The 21,793-nt window shown below is 38.5% G+C and overlaps 1 protein-coding gene across 6 annotated transcripts in view; it reads left to right on the forward strand.

Annotated features, from left to right (window-relative positions):
• Nucleotides 1-19,779, forward strand: part of CDC7 (cell division cycle 7) — a 20,291-nt gene extending 512 nt beyond the window's left edge. Inside the window, exons 2-12 of one of the 6 annotated variants that reach the window (XM_014938896.1) lie at nt 3,027-3,132; nt 6,710-6,796; nt 8,630-8,765; nt 9,402-9,495; nt 9,578-9,720; nt 11,417-11,666; nt 12,250-12,345; nt 13,148-13,326; nt 14,619-14,701; nt 17,440-17,589; nt 18,588-19,779. In XM_014938896.1, the coding sequence (XP_014794382.1) occupies nt 3,039-3,132; nt 6,710-6,796; nt 8,630-8,765; nt 9,402-9,495; nt 9,578-9,720; nt 11,417-11,666; nt 12,250-12,345; nt 13,148-13,326; nt 14,619-14,701; nt 17,440-17,589; nt 18,588-18,964 (1,689 nt within the window). In that variant the 5' untranslated portion in view covers nt 3,027-3,038 and the 3' untranslated portion in view covers nt 18,965-19,779. Of the gene's footprint in view, nt 1-2,737; nt 3,133-6,709; nt 6,797-8,629; nt 8,766-9,401; nt 9,496-9,577; nt 9,721-11,416; nt 11,667-12,249; nt 12,346-13,147; nt 13,327-14,618; nt 14,702-17,439; nt 17,590-18,587 lie in introns of those variants that run through there. The other 5 variants (XM_014938898.1, XM_014938894.1, XM_014938899.1 and 2 more) reach the window with 5 other exon arrangements.
• The last annotated feature ends 2,014 nt before the right edge of the window (nt 19,780-21,793 follow it).

Consider the following 21,793-nt stretch of genomic DNA (forward strand, 5'->3'; position numbering starts at 1 on the left):
TCACCCGGGGAGCCGGCGGCAGCATCGCCGGTCTCTGTGTGCGGGGCTCAGACACCTGGCTGGGAAGGCCCTGGGGCTACTTGGGCTGTTTGAATCTGTCACTGTCTAGGTGTTCTTGTTTCATGTCCCATTTTATAACTGTTAAGCCCACTCCCAAATTAGTAAACATTTTTTCAATATACTCAAGTATTTGGTTCTGCTTGTGCGTTTAACATAAATGAATGGGAACAAATGCATTTAACATGAATGGAAATGACACCTTGAGTTTCCAAGCCCCTTCCACCCTCCTCGGGGCCCTGAGCCTGCCCCCTTGCTGGTTTGCAGGCAGACAGAAGTGTTCGTTTTCTTCATCTAAACAGAGTGTTTGTGGTCAGCCTTGAACTGGAAGAGCCTAGAGCTGAGGCCGGCGTGGGGCTGAATCAGAGCAAGCAGGCCATAGTGAGCGGCAGGGTTGCCTGTGTTAATTTGCACTCCTAATTCTGCTAACGAGACTGTGCCATTTCAGGTCTGGAACAGGCTTATCTGCCTACTCAGCACTAGCGGAGGGAGTGCCTACCTCTGAGACCAGAAATACCTCTAATCTCACTCCATTAGTATCCAAGTCACACTCTCCAGCAAAAGCTCCCTCAAAAAAAAAAAAAAGGGCCATTGCCTCTCCCTGTTCTTGCGCATGAGGATGACAGACTAAAGGTAGCCTGAATTCTCTGGGGACAAAATATACTTCTAGCTCCACAACTGAAACAGATGAATCCTTTAATCTGAAGTTTTTCAGAATAGGTTTCCCCCTGGTGGAAAAGTTTAGCCAGAACTTTGAAGGTTTGGGAAAGTTAAAAGCAAGGAAGATCTTTGCATGGAACCAGTGTTGGGCAACTGTAAGATGTGGTGCTTCCAGGCTCACTTGTCACTGGTTATCCTGCCCAGGGGCTCTCTGCCTTTCTTTTCCTCATGACATATGGTTTTCCTCATGGACTGATTGGATGGTTGCATCCAGAGGATAGTGGAGTGACAGCTCAGTGTCCAGATGGAGATTGGTGACAAGTGGCATCCCTTAGGGGTCCATGTTGGGATCAGAACCCTTCAATATCTTCATCAGTGGCATAAACAGTGGGATCGAGTGCACCCTCAGCAAGTTTGCAGACAACACTAAGCTGAGTGGTGGGGTTGACACGCCTGAGGGTTGGGGCTGCCATCCAGAACCACCTGGACAAACTCAAGAAATAGGCCTGTGTGAATTTCATTAAGTTCAACAAGGCCAAGTGCAGGGTCCTGCAGGTGGGTCAGGGCAACCCCCAGAATCAATACAGGCTGGAGGATGAAGGGATCAAGATCAGCCCTGCCAAGAAGGACTTACGGGTGGATGAAAAGCTGGATGTGAGCCAGCAATGTGCGCTCACAGCCCAGAAGGGCAACCTTATCCCTGGCTGCATCAAAAGAAGCATGGCCAGCTGGTCGAGGTGGGTCAGGGCAACCCCCAGAATCAATACAGGCTGGAGGATGAAGGGATCAAGATCAGCCCTGCCAAGAAGGACTTACGGGTGGATGAAAAGCTGGATGTGAGCCAGCAATGTGCGCTCACAGCCCAGAAGGGCAACCTTATCCCTGGCTGCATCAAAAGAAGCATGGCCAGCTGGTCGAGGGAGGTGATTCTGCCACTTTACTCCACTCTGATGAAGACACCACCTGGAGTACTGAGTCCAGCTCTGGAGGCAAGATCAGCCCTGCCAAGAAGGACTTACGGGTGGATGAAAAGCTGGATGTGAGCCAGCAATGTGCGCTCACAGCCCAGAAGGGCAACCTTATCCCTGGCTGCATCAAAAGAAGCATGGCCAGCTGGTCGAGGGAGGTGATTCTGCCACTTTACTCCACTCTGATGAAGACACCACCTGGAGTACTGAGTCCAGCTCTGGAGGACAGCTGAGGACGGCACAGGAAAGACATGGACCTGTTGGAGAAGGTCCAGAGGAGGACCATGAAGATGATCAGAGGGCTGGAGCACCTTTCCTATGAAGACAGACTGAGAGAGCTGGGGTTGTTGAGCCTGGGGAAGAGAATGCTCTGGGAAGACCTTATTGCGGCCTTCCAGTATTTAAAGAGGGCCTACAAGAGAGATGAGGACAAACTTTATCAGGACCTGTTGTGATAAGAAGATGGGTATTGGCTTTGAACCAAAAGAGAGAAGATTTAGACTAGATACGAGGAAGAAAGTTTTACAATGAGAGTGGCGAAGCGCTGGCACGGGTTATCCAGAGAGGTTGTAGATGCCCCATCCCTGGAAACATTCAAGGTCAGGTTGGAGGAGGCTGATCTAGTTGAAGATGTCCCTGCTCATTGCAGGGGGGTTGGGCTAGGTGACCTTTAAATGTCCCTTTCAACCCGAACTATTCTATGATTCTATGAAACAGGATTATCAGGTTTTTTTCATTGTACAATATTGGTACACTGTACTAATTTACACTTTTTTTTAAAGTGTTTTCAAGATTTGGAAAGAAGCATTTCAAAATAAGCACGTGCTATTATTTCTTGTTATGGAGGAAGGGCAACAAATAATTATGGCTTTTTTTGATCTGCTGTAGAAGAGAGAGAGAAATCTCTCATATTGAGAAAGATATTTTTTTCTCCTATAATTTCTTTCAGGTTTTCTGCCTTTGTCTGGGTGTTGCAGTATGCATTGCAGCTATTCCTGTGTGCATCAGTTCCTTGCCTTTCAAAGCAGACTTCAGGGACGAGATAATGCTTTAATGTGAATGAGAAAACACAAGAGATGAAAGAAAATCACTTGTGTCTAAGCTTATCCTGCAATCTTCCTTCCCTTCCCCCCTTTTTTCCTGTTACTGGAGTGGGTTTACTGGTTTAGTTTTTCACTGGGATGACGAGTGTAGCTTTGTTTTAGGTAGCAGAGGAACGCCTTAGACTCTCTAAATCTCATCTTGGGATCTGAGTACAGGGCCAGGACGTGTCTTACCAGATATGCTTGCTCCCCCAGGTGTCCAGAAGTGGTCCTCAAAGTCTTGGATTTTTTACTTCAGGTTTGTTTTGTGATGGAGACAGTGTTGAAGTCTCACTGTGACGAGCAGCACCCTCATCAGGCTGAAGACTTCCATGGGAAGCATGAGCAGAACAGCAAGCTTTCAGGTATATACTAAAATAAGGATTGCTAATATTATATTTTGTTGCTGATATGCTTCTTCATCACTTCAGGAAGTTTCAGCATCAATTATAAGCCTGTCTGTATACGGTCCTATTGTATAAAGAATCAATGAAATGAAAACATTTGAGGTTGTCTTTGATTTTAAGCATATTCCTGCATTCCATGTATTACAAAACTTCAGCAGCAGCCGTTCGTTACAATTAGCTAACCCTACTATTTATTTATTACAGGATATGTATTATAAGAGGATACTGGAATTCCAAATAGGCAGTCCTTGAGAATAAAATTCTCTGACCAGACAAGTACAAAAGATCAGTATTTTTCCTTTTAACCTATAATCACCAGCTTTTTCCTTAGATTTCTTTAGGTGTGTCGACGTGCATAAAAACACTCTCCTTGCTCTTACCAGAGAAGCTGAACTTACAAACATGTCTTCTGATAGTGTTTTTATTGCTCATTTTTGGGTCTCTTTGTGAATATACTTCAATCTGGACTTTCTGTGCAACACTTGCTGAGTAGCTGTGGATGGTGAGCCAGCTAATATAGAATGGCTACTCATTTTCCTACAAATAAATTGTCCTCTGTCAGTCCCAAGCACATCCATGTCCAGAATTACATAGAGTGATGCTGAATAATGTTTAATTGTCCTGCTTTGCAAATGCTTTTCATTCTAGAAATTAAAGAAATTACTTTAAAATCTGCTGACAGAGAATGTTGGATATTATATTATTGTACACTGATGGTACAATGACTGTGTGTTCTCTGTACCCAACTGGGGATTCAGGCACCCAGAAGAGAACAGATGATGTTTATATGCTGGCTCTCAACAAGGGCAGTCGCTGGCTGTTTCTAGCACTTTTCAAGGTCTTTCACAGAAGCAGCAGCACTGAGTTGCTAAATGCTGTCAGTGCCTTGGTAGGCGCTGCTGGGGCTTAGGACCTGCAGCCTGGGTCACCCAGCTGTTAGTGCTCCGACAGCATTGAACTTTGTCCAGATGGGAACCTGAATTCAGTGTCAAGACAAAATGGAGTATTTGGCAGACTTTTGTAGCAGTTATTGAGACAGCTTTTTGTGAGTGTTAGTATCTACCTTAGGACTGTCAGACTGGTGGCACAAAACAACCCCAAACCTGTTAAGGCAAAGAAAGTAGTAATCTCTTGGTTTCTTAAGACTTAAAAGATGTGCCTTCTGAACCCTTCTTAGGAGTCTTGGGTTTTGCCAGAGTCAAGTCCTTTTTTCCTAACCAAGCAACTCTACTGGACAAATTCCAGTACAACTTTTATGTTGTAAGTTACTATCGGTGTATTTTTTTTTAGTAAAAACTGAAGCTTAAGCAACTGTCATCAAAAGTCAGAATAAAATGCAAGTGTTGGAACAAAACTGTAAGTTGCTTTATTTGGAGCAGGTTGGATAGCAAACTAGTTCTAAGCATCGTTGTTCTGACAGAGCCTGTTACAGCTGTATCACTCTTGAAAATCATTTTCTAGCTCTGTCCTGTGGCTACTGACCTCTTGGGATGAAGTTTGTGCAGGATGTTTCAGAACCCAGTAAGAGGATTATCTTCCTGAGGGGAAAGGCCCGTGTCTTTGAGCAATGCAATAACATTTCGGTGTTAAATTCTTTGTAGTTTTGTTATGTGGTTTCATCTCTTAACAACTCTGAGTATTCCTGGGGAGAATGGAATACGGTACAAATATCAGTCTTTCCCCCTCCTGTATTTTCTGAAGATTTCAGAAAGATTTCTTTTATGTCTTGCATTTGTTATGTAATAGATGAGCATTTGTATAAAAAGTTGAAATTACTTTGCTAACTGGAAATGCCAATTTTTAAATGATAAAGCTTTTTATCAACACTTCTAGTGAAAAAACAACAAGAATTACAACAATAATAGATAAATGAGTATGTGGGCAATATGAATGTTATCAATAAAAAAATGTTATGTGGTAATTTCCTGAATTTGTAGTGTTATTTTTAGTATAAATTTTTAATATACTGATAGGAAAATGAAGTGATTCCTCAAACTTTCAATTTTCTACCTCTCAAGGTGTTTAGCTTAACCTGACTCTGTAATACTGGGGAATAAACAGGGTAACCATACAGTTGACCAGTTTTCCTTAGCCTTTTCCTTCGAGGATTATTAGACACAGGGTTCTGTACAACTTGACTGTTAGTACAAGTCTGGTCATTTTTATCCTAGGAGATTTTAAAATTTTTTAAATAGGATTCGTAGCAGAACTGATTAACCCTTTACTTGTATTTGTTGATCAAAACAGTATCTTAAATGAATGTTAGTGGTTTTGGTGTGTAGCGTAGACAGGTTTTTTCATCCCTGAAATGACTTAGAAGAAAATGACTTGGAGAAGCAGAGAAAACAGCTAAAGGGAAAAAAAACAGGTAAACAAATAGTAAGAGAGGCAGCAGGCTTCAGTACTTAAAAGTAGGTTGTTTTTTACAAATGTTGAAAATTAAAAATAATACAATTGAAAGTTAACTGCAACTGGAATTACCAACTAATTTATTGGGCTTTTACCAGGAAGAAAGGGTTCTTTAGGCAGGCTTAAGATTGTGTTGCTCTATAAAGTGAGCTAACAGAGAAGGTTGGGGATGAATGCTAGTCTATACTTTGTTTCTGGTGTATCAGTTCTACTTTGAAAATGATTCTCACTGCATATGACTTACTGTCCTGGTAAAGCACAGTACATTTTTATGTATACAATTTATATATTTATGTTAAATTTAAATTATTTATTTTTTGGATGAAAAATATATACACATTTTTTTTCTTCTGTTTGACTTTCCAAATACAAGTTTGTGCTTACTTTTTCAACCCTGATTTACAAGAGGAGACAGAAATTTGTCACAGCCTCTACCTACTTCATAACTTCAAAGAAGTGAATTCTTAATCAGGGCATAGAGAGCACTTAAACTACAAGGATTTGTAAACTGAATGGAAAACTGCATAATTTTTTGAAATAATACAGTACAGCATCCTTGTTATGCCATCTAGTGATTGCAGCACAAAGCGCAGCAACTTAAATGCAGAGCAAACATTTTTTGGTGTTCACTATTTTAAGTAACAGTGTGAAAGAGTACATTATGGATCTCGAAAAAAAATCTTTAAAAAATTATTTTCCTACATTTTTCATTTGCATCCAATGGATGTACTCTTGTGCTTACAGAAACAACTATATAGTTTTGTCTTTTATGAAATTAATGCTGCAAATCTCATTAAAATATTTATCAATATTTATCTGATGTCTTTCTAACCAGAAGGCTTTTGCCCTCTCAGGAACTGCTAGGTGGCAGATAAGTTAAAAAAAAAAAAAAAGTGTGGTTTTTTTTTCAATGCCACAGCTTATAAGGGAGTGTGATGAATATCAAATAGGCAGATGGTCTTGTCAGCAGGGATAGATACCTGTCTCCTGTTTTTTCCTCTGTTTATGTGAATTTTTGTGAATTCACAGTCCTATGAACTGAAGTGTAATTTGTGATCACAAATATAGATCAGATACTGAATCAAACAGTAAAATTCATAACTTATTTTCCCCGTTTTTTCCCCAGCAGGAATAAAAAAAGATATTGAAAAACTTTATGAAGCAGTGCCACAGCTTGTAAATGTCTTCAAAATTAAGGAAAAAATTGGAGAAGGTAAATGTTTTATTTTAGCTTGCTTAGAGTTGGATTTTTTCTGGTATTTCTAATTTAAAAGGTATAAATCTAAAATCCCAATATATGCAATTTAAGCCAAGTGCTTCTTTGATTTACTTCTTGGTCTCTGGAGGAGTTCTAATATGTTGCTGAGCATATAGGTGTGTTAATTAGGGACATTTTCAAGATATTTTACTTGAAAATCTGGTATATTAGAGCCTTTCAATAAAACCCCAGCATTCCGGTTCCGACAACTAAAAATTTTTGAGGTATATTCAAGTAAGTAAGTCTTAACACTCCATTCTTTTTCTCTTTTGCATGAGAAATCTATTTATATGCAGCTGTGTTTTACATATTTAACTGCTGTTCCTTAAGTTGGCTTTGTTTCTACTGAAACCCTGTGGGCAGAACTGGAGGAGGATTGAACTGGAAGAAAGACTATAGCTGCTTTATTTAAAAAAAAAAAACACCAGCTTTTTTAAAGACATACAGTATCAGATTTTAGAACGCTTGTGTACAGCTTTAACAGTACTATTGCAGATACCTTCAATAAACATTAGGCATGACTGTAAGTGGGTTCCTACGCACGTCTGAGTGTGGGATCTCAGCACTTTTGGGAACTTTACCCTACATTTGATCTTTGTGACACTCCACAGCTTTAAACAGAGACCTTAATAAGAGGCTGAACTATTTTACAACTGTTTTGTGTTGGAATACCTGTGATGGCAGGCGAGATGGCTAAAAGTTTTTGTCTCAAATCTCTCCCCTCCAAAAAACCCAGCTTGTTTTACCACAGCAATACAAAATTTCAGAAACAAACAAATAAAAAGGAGTTCTGCCTATCATTAAAAAGATACTATAATTAAACAAAATCTCTTGTTATGAATCAGTGCTCTGATTTTGCTCTTGGGAGCAAACAATGCTTGTAAAAAATACCACTTTGCAGCATTATGAGAAAACAAGCTTCAACTTAGGATTCCATTCTGGAGTCACTTTCATTTTAGCAGTTCTCGCCACCAAAAATAATGTCTTAGGTCAACGTGGTAACCCTTATTGCTATAATCAATTCTCAATGTATGGGATTCTAGATTTATTTTTCTTTTTTATGACTGCAAGAAGTATGAGTATGAACGAGCATGATGCAAACACAGTACTTAAAATGTAATCAAAAGTAACTTCTACTGTTAATTCATATAGAAGAATGTTCAGATACCTCAGATCATTGGGAAAAAATAACCTCCTAAGAGGCATATTAGGATAGCCTTAAAATTCAATGGGTGGGTAAGTTTATTGTAGTCTGAATACTCCCTTTCTCAAATGAGTCTGTCGCATTCTGTCTATGTGGTAGTGCTCTGGGCAAACAAATAGTAAAGTTACACATCATGTGAGAAGTCTTACTTTAGAGATAAGGTAACAGAATTAGGAAAAATGTAGCAATTTCAGAAGTGCTTTGAATAGTAAAGGTAGTGCTTTCCAGATTAGCATTATATAGCCCACTTACATCGTAGGGAGAAAAGAGTTAGATGTCAGATGAAAGTGAGCTACCTAAACAAGAAAGCAAATCAAAGACAGGAAATTTACATTCAAAGAGCTCTGCGTCCCAGGCAAGTTAGACAGTGTTACATTTGCATTTTTACTGACATAAAAAACTTGTATACAAGATCACTGAATTCAGTAGTAGAAAAAAGGAACTGCATTTTTCTCTTCTAGAGTCTGCTTTTGGTGTAGTATCGAGTATACTGCAGGATTGTGAACAGTTAAATCACTTCTCTAAAATTCTGAATTGACCTAATTAAAAATGCTGAAGACTGTGGTTTTCTCCCTTCCTTACAGGTACTTTTAGTTCTGTTTACTTGGCCACGGCACAACTACAAACAGGATATGAGGAAAAAATGGCTCTGAAACACTTGATTCCAACCAGCCACCCTCTGAGAATTGCTGCTGAACTTCAGTGCCTCACAGTAGCAGGGTACATAAACAAAAAAAAGATGACTGTCATGACTGTACTGCTCAACATTGTCTCACTGTTCTGCATTTATTTATTTTAAGTTTTGGCACTTCACTTGCCTTTTTTTTTTAACCACAGAAATGTATACTTTTTTTATCAAGAGCAAAAAAGAAATGGAGTGTCTTACCTGTAAGGGATGCCCTTTTCTGCTTGTCTCAGTTTGTGGGTGGTGCTGTATTTTCCATCTATGATCTATGATGTATCTCTGGGATAACAAAAATTCCAGTTCTGAAATGCATGGAAAAAAGAATCTCTTCATCAGAAAGTGTGGTTTTAAGAATGAATACTTGTTGCCAGTGAGCTGAATAGCACCTTCTTAAAGTAGTTCGTATCATGAAGGTTAGGTCTGACATCTAATTACATTGGTAACTAGAAACTGTGGCCCCACAAATTATATGTGGAGCCCTCATTGCAAACTGCAGAACCCAAATGGAACCTAGCAATGAGAGGCAACAGCGTAACTGCTGACTGCTGCTAAGATTGCTGTCAAAATATAGATTAGATTATAAAAGAAAGCCTGACTGAACTTTTTAAGAAATAAAGGAAAGTAAACATCCATCTTCTGTTCTTTGTTCAGTGACAATATTTTTCTTCTAGGGGACAAGATAACGTTATGGGAGTTAAATATTGCTTTAGGAAGAATGATCATGTGGTTATTGTTATGCCGTATCTGGAACATGAATCCTTCTTGGTGAGTCCCAGACTCTTTATGTGTAGTAAAGCTTCTTAATTAAAAGCAGTTGCATAATTACTGTATCCAAATAATCTTTCAGGACATTTTGAATTCTCTTTCCTTTGAAGAAGTGAGGGAATACATGTTTAATCTGTTTAAAGCTTTGAGGCGCATTCATCACTTCGGTATCGTTCACCGGGACGTCAAGCCCAGTAACTTCCTCTACAACAGGCGGCTAAAAGAGTAAGTCCAGATGACCATGTTGTGATCTCATGTGAGGACGTGTGCCTTGGCAGTTGGGCTTTTGGGGTTTTTTTCCTTCAGCTGTATAACATGTGCTTAAGTAATAAAGCTAAAAAAGATTTTTTTTTTTTTTAATTTGTAAAACTTTTCTTTCTGTGTTTGGGGATTTGAGGAGGGAAGGAATTTATTTCATACCTAATGTAATGTCTGCCTCATAAAGTGACAAGTACCTGAAAAAAATGAAGATTTTACTATTGAGTAAAAGTACTACATTTCTGAATAAGAATGAGAAGAATAAAAAGAAAGCTACTAGTGACTTGTGGTGTATAGGCTGACATTTCTACATTTTTACTCATGGATAGAGTAAAACTGATACAGAAAAGATAGCTGGATTTGGGCTGTTTTCACCTTACATTGAATTAATGCTTATAACTAGTAGGGTTGGGATTTTTGCCTGCAAGTTACAGTATTTAAAGACTGTAAAAAGTGAGGTAGTGTTTTTTCATGAAGTGCTGAAATTGATGAGGGCTCTAGAGCACAAGTCTTTATGAGGAGCAGCTGAGGGAGCTGGGGTTGTTCAGCCTGGAGAAAAAGAGGCCGAGGGGAGACCTTATCACTCTCTACAACTACCTGAAAGGAGGGTGTAGCAAGGTGGGGGTCAGTCTCTTCTCCCAAGTAACAAGTGATAGAGCAAGAAGAAATGGCTTCAAGTTGTGCCAGGGGAGGTTTAGATTGGATATTAGGAAACCTTTCTTCACCAAAAGGTTTCTTAAGTTTTGGAACAGGCTGCCCAAGGAAGTGGTGGAGTCACCATCCCTGGGGGTGTTTAAAAGATGTGCAGGTGTAGTACTTAGGGACATGGTTTAGTGGGACTTGGCAGTGTTAAGTTTACAGTTGGACTGAATGATCTTAAAGGTCTTTTCCAACCACAATCATTCTATGTAGTGAAAGTTTGTAGGGGAGATATGATTATATTTTGCCAAACAACAGGCTTAAAAATCTGAGAAATACCAATTTTTTTAAAAATATTTTTTTTTATCTGTCAAAATGAATTCCTACTGTTGTTTTGCTCTTCTGGCATTGGTTTGAGCCTTAGTCTCCACTTTGGGTGTGGAAGCCGTGGAGCTGAGTTTGCCTGAGACCCAGAGGCAGCTGGATTGTCTCTGTACTGGTTGTAACAAAAAGTAATTCTTTTAAAGACAGGTTTGAAGTGTGAATTAATGTAGCCTTACCTCTTAGAAGACTGAAATAAATTCCAGTAGTACTGCTTGAAGTCTGGCAAAACTCTCAGCGTTGTTAGTCATGTCTGTTTTCACTGCTACATTGGTGCCTCTGCCCATGGGAATCCTGCAAGTGTCAAGTCACTTATACTTGTTCACTGAAGGTTTGGAGCTGTAGGACTAGAAGAACCCCAGAAAAGAGTTGCTGGGAATATTTTTTAAACACCACTGGAGAAAGTATGCACTTGAGAAGATTTTGGGACAAGAAACAATGAAGTAAGATGGGTATAGGGTAAAAACATTGAGGGGATAGGTAAGAGGAGGAGAAGGAGGAAAGTAGGCCTGCAATGCTGGCAATACTGCAGATAAGCAACAGATTGAGTAAAACGTGAAAGAAAGTAAACAAGTAATGAATAATAAATTGAACTGATTGATGCATATTTTGTGATTCCTGATTCTAAATTTGTGTCTTTCAGGTATGCCTTGGTAGATTTTGGCTTGGCACAAGGAACCCCTGATACGAAAATTGAACTTCTCAAAACTACCCACTCTGAAAACCAGCAGGGAAGTTGTTCGCAAAATAATCCCACCATAGCCTTGGGAAATGGGGTTTCTGTCAGTGTCACAGCACCTAAACAGATAGCTCAACAGTCAGCCTCAAAAGCAGCTGATAAAAGGTCCAGCTCACTTTCAAAAATACAGATTAAGCAAGGAAGAGGAGGAAAGGTTCTCAGTCTTTTTCATTAATATTGTATGTTTAATGTATTACTTTATCCAACAGGGGGAGATGTAATACCTGAACAAAAGTTGTGCATGTGTATCCTGCAGGGGCCTAATGGGATGCACAGAATCACAGTTTTCACATCAAAGTGGCTAGTTTTACGTAACCCTATTGGCATCATTCATTATCTGTTAGATATAATAAAATGCCAAAGGTTGTACAAAACCCTAGCATGGGTTGCTATTTAGACAGCCTTAAGTCTTTTGTTAAATGACATCTACTGTGATTCTCCTCCCCAAGCTGATAATTATTCATCTATATTTAGTTACTTGGTTGCATAACAAATGCAGTACAGATGATGTTCAGATTGTCTTGGGGCACTTCTGAGGTGTGATCCGTTTTGTAAGCATGTTTGCTGTTCTGTCTAGACCATGTTTTCTTTACCCACAGTAAACTGATGCCTGAAAATGACTTACCGTGCAGCTGTTCTAGTTTTATGTCACTTCACACTTTTTTTTTCAAACTGTCAGTATCCAGCTGACTGTGTGTTAGATGGGATCCTTATTGTCCTTTTCGTTGGTGTTGCAGGAGGATTCTGCGTACCACTCTGTCCAGCGATCTGTTTTTGGAGAGAGGAATTTCAATGTCTATAGTTCCACATACCAGGAGAATGCAAGTACAAAAGTAAGAAGTATGACTCATCAGTAAGAGCAATCCGTTACATATTTGAAAAATTATAGAACTGGTTGTTCTGTAAAACTACTCCAAGATGCTGTGGAACTAAAAGTTTTTGAGCAGATTATTAAGTGTGTGTTTGCTGAAAGGCTCAAAGAATTTTTCATTTCTGTTTCAGTCCCTTTTGAAACTCTTAAAGAACTAGTTATGTAGCTGTCTCCATAGCTGATCTCATTTGTATGCTGATCTCAGTATCTGCAACTAAGATAGACTTACCTTGTGAAACTTCATTTTTTTATTTATTTTGCAGTTGAAGCTGGACAAAAAAAACTTGTAAAAAATATTTTTATGTACTTTTCATTATTAGTATTTAATATGACAAGGGGAAAACCCCAAGTAAATTAGAGGGTTTGGCTATCAGTGAACATCTTAAGTTAATGCCTGTGTGTTGCTGTGGCATTTCATATACATTATTTTTATTCTCATATTGAACCAAAAGAGTTCTTGAAACATTATATTAACTTGAAAAATACTTGTCTTGCAGCTTCAGAATATCTAACGTATATCATTTTTTAGTGAACGCTGAAAAATGTTTTCTGAAGGGAAAGGGTAGGAAATCAGGATGTTTGGAAAGCTCTAGTGTCTGTTTTATAGATGTTGTGATGTTAGAAAGGTTTACTGTCTTCTGTTCTAAAATTGCAGCCTCTTGCTGATGAGTACCCGTTCAGTCTTAATATTTTAGAAAATGGCCTACGTATGTAAAGGGAAGCTTCTTAAATATGTCACCTTCTGTAAAATATCTACATCGCAGGTTATAAAGCCGTCGAAGATGATAGATGTTTCATCTAGGAAGTTAGTAACAAAGAAGAAGATCACTTCTACCAAAACGGTGAGCGGTGGGGCAGCCAGGAGAGCTGCCAGTGGTTGTCCCTCAAACCTGACCTGTGACTGTTACGCAACGGATAGAGTTTGCAGTGTTTGCCTTTCAAGGTAATTTGCGTTGATAATGTTGTAAAATTGTCTGCTATGCTGTCAAGCAAGGTCAGAAACTCAGATTTACTAGGCAGCTGATTTAGTACTTGAAAGATAGCATTTGATCTGTGCAACCCTTGAAACACTGAGTATGTTCTTTTTAAACAAGAGTAGTTCATGGAATAATTGGTTCACTGCTGTCTGTGGCGAGAGAGATTCACTGTTAATGATTTTTTTTATTGTTATATTTAATTATCCACCCACGCATGTTGTAGAAAATGGCTGGAGTTAATTACAAAAGTTAATACGCAAATCTGTCAGGAGGACTTATCTAATAGACCTAAATCATGCCAACAGTTAAGACAATACGCAAATCTGTCAGGAGGACTTATCTAATAGACCTAAATCATGCCAATGGTTTAGATTCTGGAAATCATGAAATGCAGAATAAAAAGGACACATGACTGGTTTGCATTTGTTCATTTAAAAAATAATGTTTAAGTTTTAATAATAGGTTAGAGAATCTTAATAACTCAGTTCAACTCCATCCCTATGAAGTTAGTTTTGGTTATGGTCTACTATTGCCTTTTATTCACACAATAAGGAACACAGATTAACACAGAGAATTCTGCTTACGGGCCATAGTCATGACACTGTAGGGTCCCTCTCTTCCCAGATTGCCAAAATATGGTAATATCAACCTCATTTTAGAAGAATCAAACATGAGGAATTTGCCAGACTCAAAAGAGAAGTGGCCCATAGAAGGAAGGGACTTTAAGCCATACAAGAAAGCTCTAGGAAGTTGTTTTGTTTTTTTAAATAGTCTCACACTTTTTGTTAGTTAATCTAACAAAACGTCAGTTCTTGGCAACACTCAGAAATAGTGAACCTTAGTTTGCTGTGGACTAATGCAAAGCCAGAGCATCCACATTCAAGAATCTAGTGCATTTTTTTGTCTTCGGTTAATTAGTCTCAACTTTACTTTCCTATGAAAACAAGCCTTTAGCAAAAATGGTGCTGCTGTTGAATGAAACTAAAAAAGGTCATTTTAAGTAAAGTATGCAATAAGTATTTCTGTAGTGTTACCTTATGCTAGATCATATAATAAAAATATAATAATATAAAGCTATTATCTTATGCAACATAATAATTTCATGCTAGATAATTAAAAGATGCCTCAAACTTCTGTAAAACTAGAATAAAGCAGGGTTAGGCTGTTGACACATCTTACACATATTTTAAAAATAATATTTAGTGTTATTAGAATTTACTTATCGAACTTTTATATTCTGTTTGTCTCTTATTACAAGGTGTCAGCAAGTTGCTCCCAGGGCAGGAACACCTGGATTCAGAGCACCAGAAGTATTAACAAAGTGTCCCACTCAGACCACAGGTACCGCACAACAGGCTGAAACATACTTTGGACTTTTCTAGACAGATTGTCACATATAGTTTGCTGTCACAGCAGGCATGGTTAACGGTACAATTGCAAGTGTGTTTTTGAAAGCATGGGTTAATGCTTTTAATCAGTTTTTTCCCTTTTTGCTAGTGCTTTAAATAGCTGGTCTGTAAATGTCATAATTTTTTCTTACTAAATTTTTAATTTGTCAAGGTTAAAAACTATTAAGTTAATAAGTTTCAGTAGCCTGGGTAACTACCAGAGCAGAGGGACAGTTAATTCATTAGCTGATGCAAGTATGAAGGGAGAGGTTGTGCCTACCTGGAGAATGGAGGATGATTAAAAACAAATTTACCTGTTAAACATCTGGTGTATTACCAGGAGTTTTGACTTATGAAAAAGATAAGTACAAATGTCTTCAAATGCCTTCAACATTTTTTAGCCACTAATTTGCTGAATACCTTTTGAGAAAATGGTCGATTTTCAGTACTTGAAGTGTGTATACACACTCAGAATAGACTTAACAATATGTTTGACCAATTTATCCCTAGATAGCTAAATGTTATTTGAAACAACATCTGTGCTGTGGGTGTGACTGGGGTTTCAAGAGGTGTGGCAGCCTGTTTGGAGTTACTGTGCCTGTGCTGTAACAGCCAGCTTTACAGGCTAGAAGACATCCAGAAATCCAGGACAAGTTTAGACAATCTCTGAATCTGTCTAGACAGAATTTAGGCAGCAAGAAGACATACCTAGGAAACCTTGGACACACACTAGTGTTAAATATGCTTTCAGATGGTTTTCTATTCTCTAGAGTAATGGAGAGCAGGATTACAGAAATTCTGGGTAAATCTGGAATCCCTTGATTGTGGCACAGACAGCCCTAAAAGTACTGAGTTAGTGGTGCCGAGCTCTTGTAGTGTGTCATCAAAGGCCTTAATTAGAACTGGGTAGACTAATACTAATATTTATGAGATTATGTTTTATTTGAACTAACAAATCTTCTTGTCCACTTCCATCTGGGACTGCTGTAGCTATCTCCTTGAACTCCTGGATCCAGCTGACTCTGGCCACAGCCACCTTCCTGCCAGTCTTACTACTAGTTCTGGTCTCTGTGCTGAGACCAAGTTACCAGCTGGATCCAGCTGACTCTGGCCACAGCCACCTCAGTGCACCTGACCCAGGTTCACAGCGCAGGGAATACAGCCTCGGTTCCCAAGCTGACATTAGGCAGGTCCAGTTACACTTCAACATGGTTTGTCCCTCTGCACTTCTTTATGGTGAGGGTGACAGAGCACTGGAACAGGCTGCCCAGGGAGGTCATGGAGTTCCCTTCTCTGGAGATTTTCAAGACCCACCTGGATGCAGTCCTGAGTAATGTGCTCTAGGCAATCCTGCTTTAGCAGGGGAGTTGGGCTAGATGATCTCTAGGGGTCCCTTCCAACTCTGTCGAATCTGTGAATCATGATTTTGATGTTGTTGCACAGGATCTTGCAGATCCCAGCTCTATCAGAATTGTAGGGCTAGGATTTACTGTCCATTCAGATATGTAATGTCTATTAATTTCAGCAAGAGTTAAGTAATTAGATGCCTTCAGAGGTCTTGACCTTGATGACTCCACCTCTCCCAACCACTTACTCAGGCTGATGCATAACACCTCAAATAGAATCATCTTTTCAGCAGTGATACAGTAATACTAAAACTTTTTTTACAGGAACTATGAAGAAGATACAAAGTTTTTCCACTGTAAATTGTGCCAAATGATTAACTTAGATTTTTATTTAAAAAAAAAAAATACTTGAAATCCGGTTCTGCAAGTGAAGTCAACAATACTTTTTTTTTTCCCTCCAAAGTCCTGTCCTCATAGTGTTTCTAACTAAAATGTTCAAATTAATTACTGTCTATTTTACTACTTACTTTTTTTGAAGAGAAGTAGAATAACTATGGCTTTATTTCACAACTGTTAATTTTTCTCTTCGGAGTTTGAGAATCCTTCAAACTCTCCTTCACTTTCCTTGCCATCTCTGAAAATGTGCACCTTAGTGAGCCAAAAAATTATGGCAGGCAGGTATTCTCATAACTTTCAGTATTAAAGTTTCCATCATGCTTTGGCGTCCATCCCCAGAGTACTCTCTGTACTCTTCATAACACAATGAAAGTGATGAATAACTTCTAAGTATTACAGTTCTTAAACTGGCTATCTTGTCAAGTGATTTCATATTAGAGGGGAACAAAGTTCATAGTAAGATAAATTTTTATTATGGCCTAACTGTGGAAGCCTCAATCCCAGAAGAAATTGGATTCACATTCATTTATGATTTTTTTTTATTTATAATTTTTATATAAGGTTTTCTTCATATGAAGCAAACATAAATAAATCTCAGAAGTTGACAATTTTTCACCCCTTCTCATCTCCCTGGGTAAAACAGCCTCAAACATTGTTCTGGTACATTTTAACTTCAGTAAGCTAATGGAATTACTCATATGAAAAATTCTATGGAAAAGCTTAAACACTCCCTCTGCATCAAAGCAGGAAATTATTCTTCAACCTAATCATAGTAATTTCCACTGTATGCTAAAGTGTTATCTGTGTGACCAAAGCCAGTAAGTAATTCAGAACATAACTTTTTCTGATAGAAGCTTTTCAGGTCATAATTTCTTTTTAAAGAAAGTTGTGATTTTGTTTGTGATGAAGTTGCAAGTTTAGTTATTACTCAGTTTGCTTTCAATTGCAGCAATTGACATGTGGTCTGCAGGAATCGTATTCCTTTCTCTGCTCAGTGGACGATATCCATTTTACAAAGCAAGTGATGATTTAACTGCTTTGGCACAAATCATGACAGTTCGTGGATCCAGAGAAACCATTCAGGCTGCTAAAACTTTTGGTATGCAAACCTTAATTATGGGGGAAAGGGGAAAATGTATGCTTGATCTGCCATCTAATGCAGTGACTTACAATCTGTGATATTTTCTTTTTCTTTATAGGTATAAATATATTTTTAGGTTTGGGAATAATTTTGGAGGTCAATCACACTTTTTGCATGTAAAACACTACAAGTACTAATCTATATATATACAGAGTTTTAAGAAAGTTTTGAATTTTTCTGTCTTTTATAATTTGTATATGGGGTACTTCATGCCATAGGTTTCCCAACCTGTCTATTGCCTTTCACTAAGTCAGGGCCATTTGAGGTGAAATGTCAACTAAATGTTTTCTACTGGCATTTGGTTAGAATTCTTGAGGCAGTGTTTCTATTCCTGCAAAATTTGTCCTTGAGGCTTAAGTCAATATGACTTAATATTTATATGATGTAAACCTTGCTTTCCCCCACAAGAAGGGCTAGTAAAAAAAAACAAAACCAAACAACCAAAAACCAGCAGATGGCCTGTTTAAAAAAAACAAAGCCACCACCAACACAAAACACACAAAAAACTAAAATAACCATCCTCCTAATTGTTTACAAGCCAAACCTGCAGCACTTGCTACCTGGAAGCGTAACCGACAGCGTTGATTTTCATTCTCCAGACAGAGGTGTGAAAATCAGGGTATCTAATTTTCTTCAGTTCTGTTAAAGTGACAGTGAAATGCAAAAAGATGGTGTGGGGACCTGTCACTACATAACTCCACAGACAAACCCAAACAGCTTCTTTGTTCTGAGCAGAACTGAGATTATTGTCCTTCTGACTTGCTGGGACTGTTGCTGTATAACATGGCTGGTTTGGAGGAGTGGGAGGGTTAGATCTGAGGTTTTGATAGGTTGACTTTTTTTTTTTCAATGCTGGTTACACTTCAAGAAATGAAGTTTCTCTGAAACAAACATAGATGTTACGGTTGCATGGAAAGTATAATAAAATGTCAGTTACTGTAGATTTTTTTTTCCAGGTAAATCAGTTCTGTGTACCCAAGTTGTCCCGGCACAAAACTTAAGAACCCTCTGTGAGAAGCTGAGAGGAACAAACAGCAGCTATAAGAGATCCCAGGGTGAAGTGACCAGCAAGTCTATAAATGACTCAGCTTTGCCAGTTGCAGTAGACAAGCCGTGTGCTCCTGAGACACTCGAAAAACAAACTCAACGCTTAGAGAGCTTTCAGGAAGGTGCTGGTGCTTTGGAAATAAAGGCAACAGACATGAAAGGATGGGATCAGGTTCCTGATGAAGCATATGACCTACTTGATAAGCTACTAGACTTAAACCCTGCAACAAGAATAACTGCAAAAGAAGCTTTGCTGCATCCTTTTTTTAAAGACATGAGATTCTGAGAAGATACCATATTATTGCTTTCATACATTTTATGTGGAAGTGAAGTACTGAGGTAGTTTTACCTTACTGCCCTCAACATCTATACTCACTCAAATACCATCACACTGTGCACAGAACTACTGAAATTTTGTCATGTACAGTTGGACTGCAAATGTAAGTTTACTTTAGGAAATACTTGCAGATGTAAAAGTTACATAAACATCACTAACGTGGTCTTACCCTAAGACACTTCTGAGAGGTTATTGCTGTATGTACCTGTTCTCTGAGAAAGTTAGCTTTGATAAAAGACTACAAAACCCCATAAAATAGTTTCACAAGCTCTATGCTTAATTCTCGAGATATTCCCTTAAAATTTACAAATTTGCCTTTAGGTACTACTGAAATAAGAAAGTACTTGAGAGACTTTTTTCCGTACTTGCATATCTCTGCTTTGTTCCTATTAGTACCTGGGGGACTGAAAATGGAACAGAGCGTGTTAATTTTGTTCAGACTATTTTCAGAGAACGGTATTACTTTGGGAGTGTTGCTAGTGGAGAGGCCAGGTGCTGGAGGTTATATCATCAAAAGAAAAGTGTATCTGTTTTAAAAGTACATTTTTGTTCTTGTCTGGTCTTTCCTAGTTAGGTAATAGTAGTAAACACAACTAGTCATTTTGCGTAGTCCATGTTTCCTCAGTGCCTTGGGTAACTGTCAATATTCCACAGCTACTGCCTTCAGAAAGTTTCATGTGACATGCATAGGTTTGATTTTTGTTATGGAAACTGATTTTTTAAAGGAATATCTGTTAAATAAAGGATTTGTTTTTATAACTTCAGCAGGTTGTCTAGAGATAGAATCATAGAATCATCTAGGTGGAAAAGACCCTTGAGATCGAGTCCAACCATCTACCCTACTCTACAAAGTTCTTCCCTACTCCATATCCCCCAACACCACATCTAAAGGACTCTTACACTCATCCAAGGATGGTGACTCAACCACCTCCCTGGGCAGCCTATTCCAGTGTCTGACCACTCTTTCTGTGAAGAATTTCTTCTTAATGTCCAGTCTAAACCTACCCTGTTGCAGGTTGAATCCGTTCCCTCTTGTTCTATCGCTAATTGCTTGTAAGAAGAGACCAGATGCTTCTATAAAATTAGTCAGGTAAGGTTTTCCTGGAGGATGTTTCTGTCAAGGAAGAATTATGAACATTTGTTTCCTGCATGAATTCCTCAGTGATAGAAAACACTTTCCAGATACCTCTAGTGTCTGTGACTGTCACAGTGGAAGTATCTTCATTATCTAGGAAGTCTTACCGGAGAGCTAGAAGCCAGCCTATTGTCCAGTCCTAAGTAGGAGAAACAACCTTAATAACCTCTAACCCTGTACATTCAATGTGCAAAGTAAGTTACGTTACGTTCAGCAGAAGTTACTCTAAACCCCTTGATAATTCTGGAGACTGGAACTTAATACAGTGTTTTTCCATGTACGTTTCTTAAAATGCTAATGGCATTGTTGCTATAAGAGGTTACAAGTCATTCTGAGAAAAGTTTGCTGCTTTGATAACTTTTGTATAAGCCTTCTCATATAAGCTGGTGGTTATAATAGTGCAAAGGTCCTGACCGGGGCTGGGGCTGAAAAGATATTATTTCAATATATTCAAAATCTTGAATACATAGAAAGTGATGGTAATACTGCTCTGTTCCTGGCATCAGCTGTTAGAGAAAAATATTTGCAGATGTCAGAATATTGATTGCAGAAAATCTTGAAACCCACAAGACCCTGGGGCCCAGGTCTTAGTAATTTTTGCTGTTTATATAATTTCAACACAGCACGTCACTGAGAAATTATTTATCTAAAGGAACTGTGGCCAAATTTGGCAAGCAATGCTGTCTGCCAGTGTCTGCAGATGTATTGTTTCCTCCTACGTTCACTCATGCTGTCTATGGTCTTATGAGAGCACTAGCTGACAGCAAGCAAAAATATGTCAACTATCTATTGTGAACTTTCTAAGTGACTTCAACTTTTTAAGCCTTCCTGCTATCCACAGCTACTTGCAGCAGGCTCTACAGCAATTAACCATTGCTGAAGTTTAGTAGCCAAAAAGGGAAAAATCACTGCTAATAGCGTTTTTACCAAAACATTACGGGTGAATAAAATTCTGTTAGGAACTATTCTAAGCTTACTATATTCCATAACAAGTTAGAAGAACACATTGGTATTCCTTCTTCCAGAACACTATTTAAAACCTGGAGAGGGTTTTTTTCAGGGGAAGGATAAAGTGAAAAGAAACGTGTTTGAACAAGCATATGCTTACAAAGTACTTTTTGTAGCATTCTACAAAAGAATGAAAGCCGGAAGTAAAATGTTAAATGCAATGGGCTCGCAGTGGAAAAAAAAAAAAAAAAAAAGAGAGAAAAATAAGGAAAACAGCAAGAAAACACTGGAGGTGAGCAGTGATTGCCACTGAGCTTTCTGCTTCTCTCTCCTGTGGTTCTAAGAATCTCTCAAAGCCGAAGGTAATAGCCAAGTACCAAGATTCCTTTAAAGTTTAATTACACGATTTGAAATGTTTATAAACTGAATGTGAATCTCCTACCATGAGAGCTTCAATTAGAAGAAACTTTACACAGAAATGACATTGCTGCAACACGTGTTCAGCAGTTGTGAGGCTGCAGCTGGATTACTGTTAAGTTCTGGACACTATGCTATGACAAGGTTATTAATAAATTGGAAAGAAACCAAAACAGCAGCAAAAAGCAGCATGGCCTTGGAAAGATGAAGAGAAATTGATACCTAGAATCCTGAGAAGAGAATGCTGGGAGCAAATCTAAATACATCTATGTATTTAG

This window comes from Calidris pugnax, unplaced genomic scaffold, assembly GCF_001431845.1.
Source record: "Calidris pugnax isolate Ruff unplaced genomic scaffold, ASM143184v1 scaffold18, whole genome shotgun sequence".
Classification (NCBI taxonomy): Eukaryota; Metazoa; Chordata; class Aves; order Charadriiformes; family Scolopacidae; genus Calidris; species Calidris pugnax.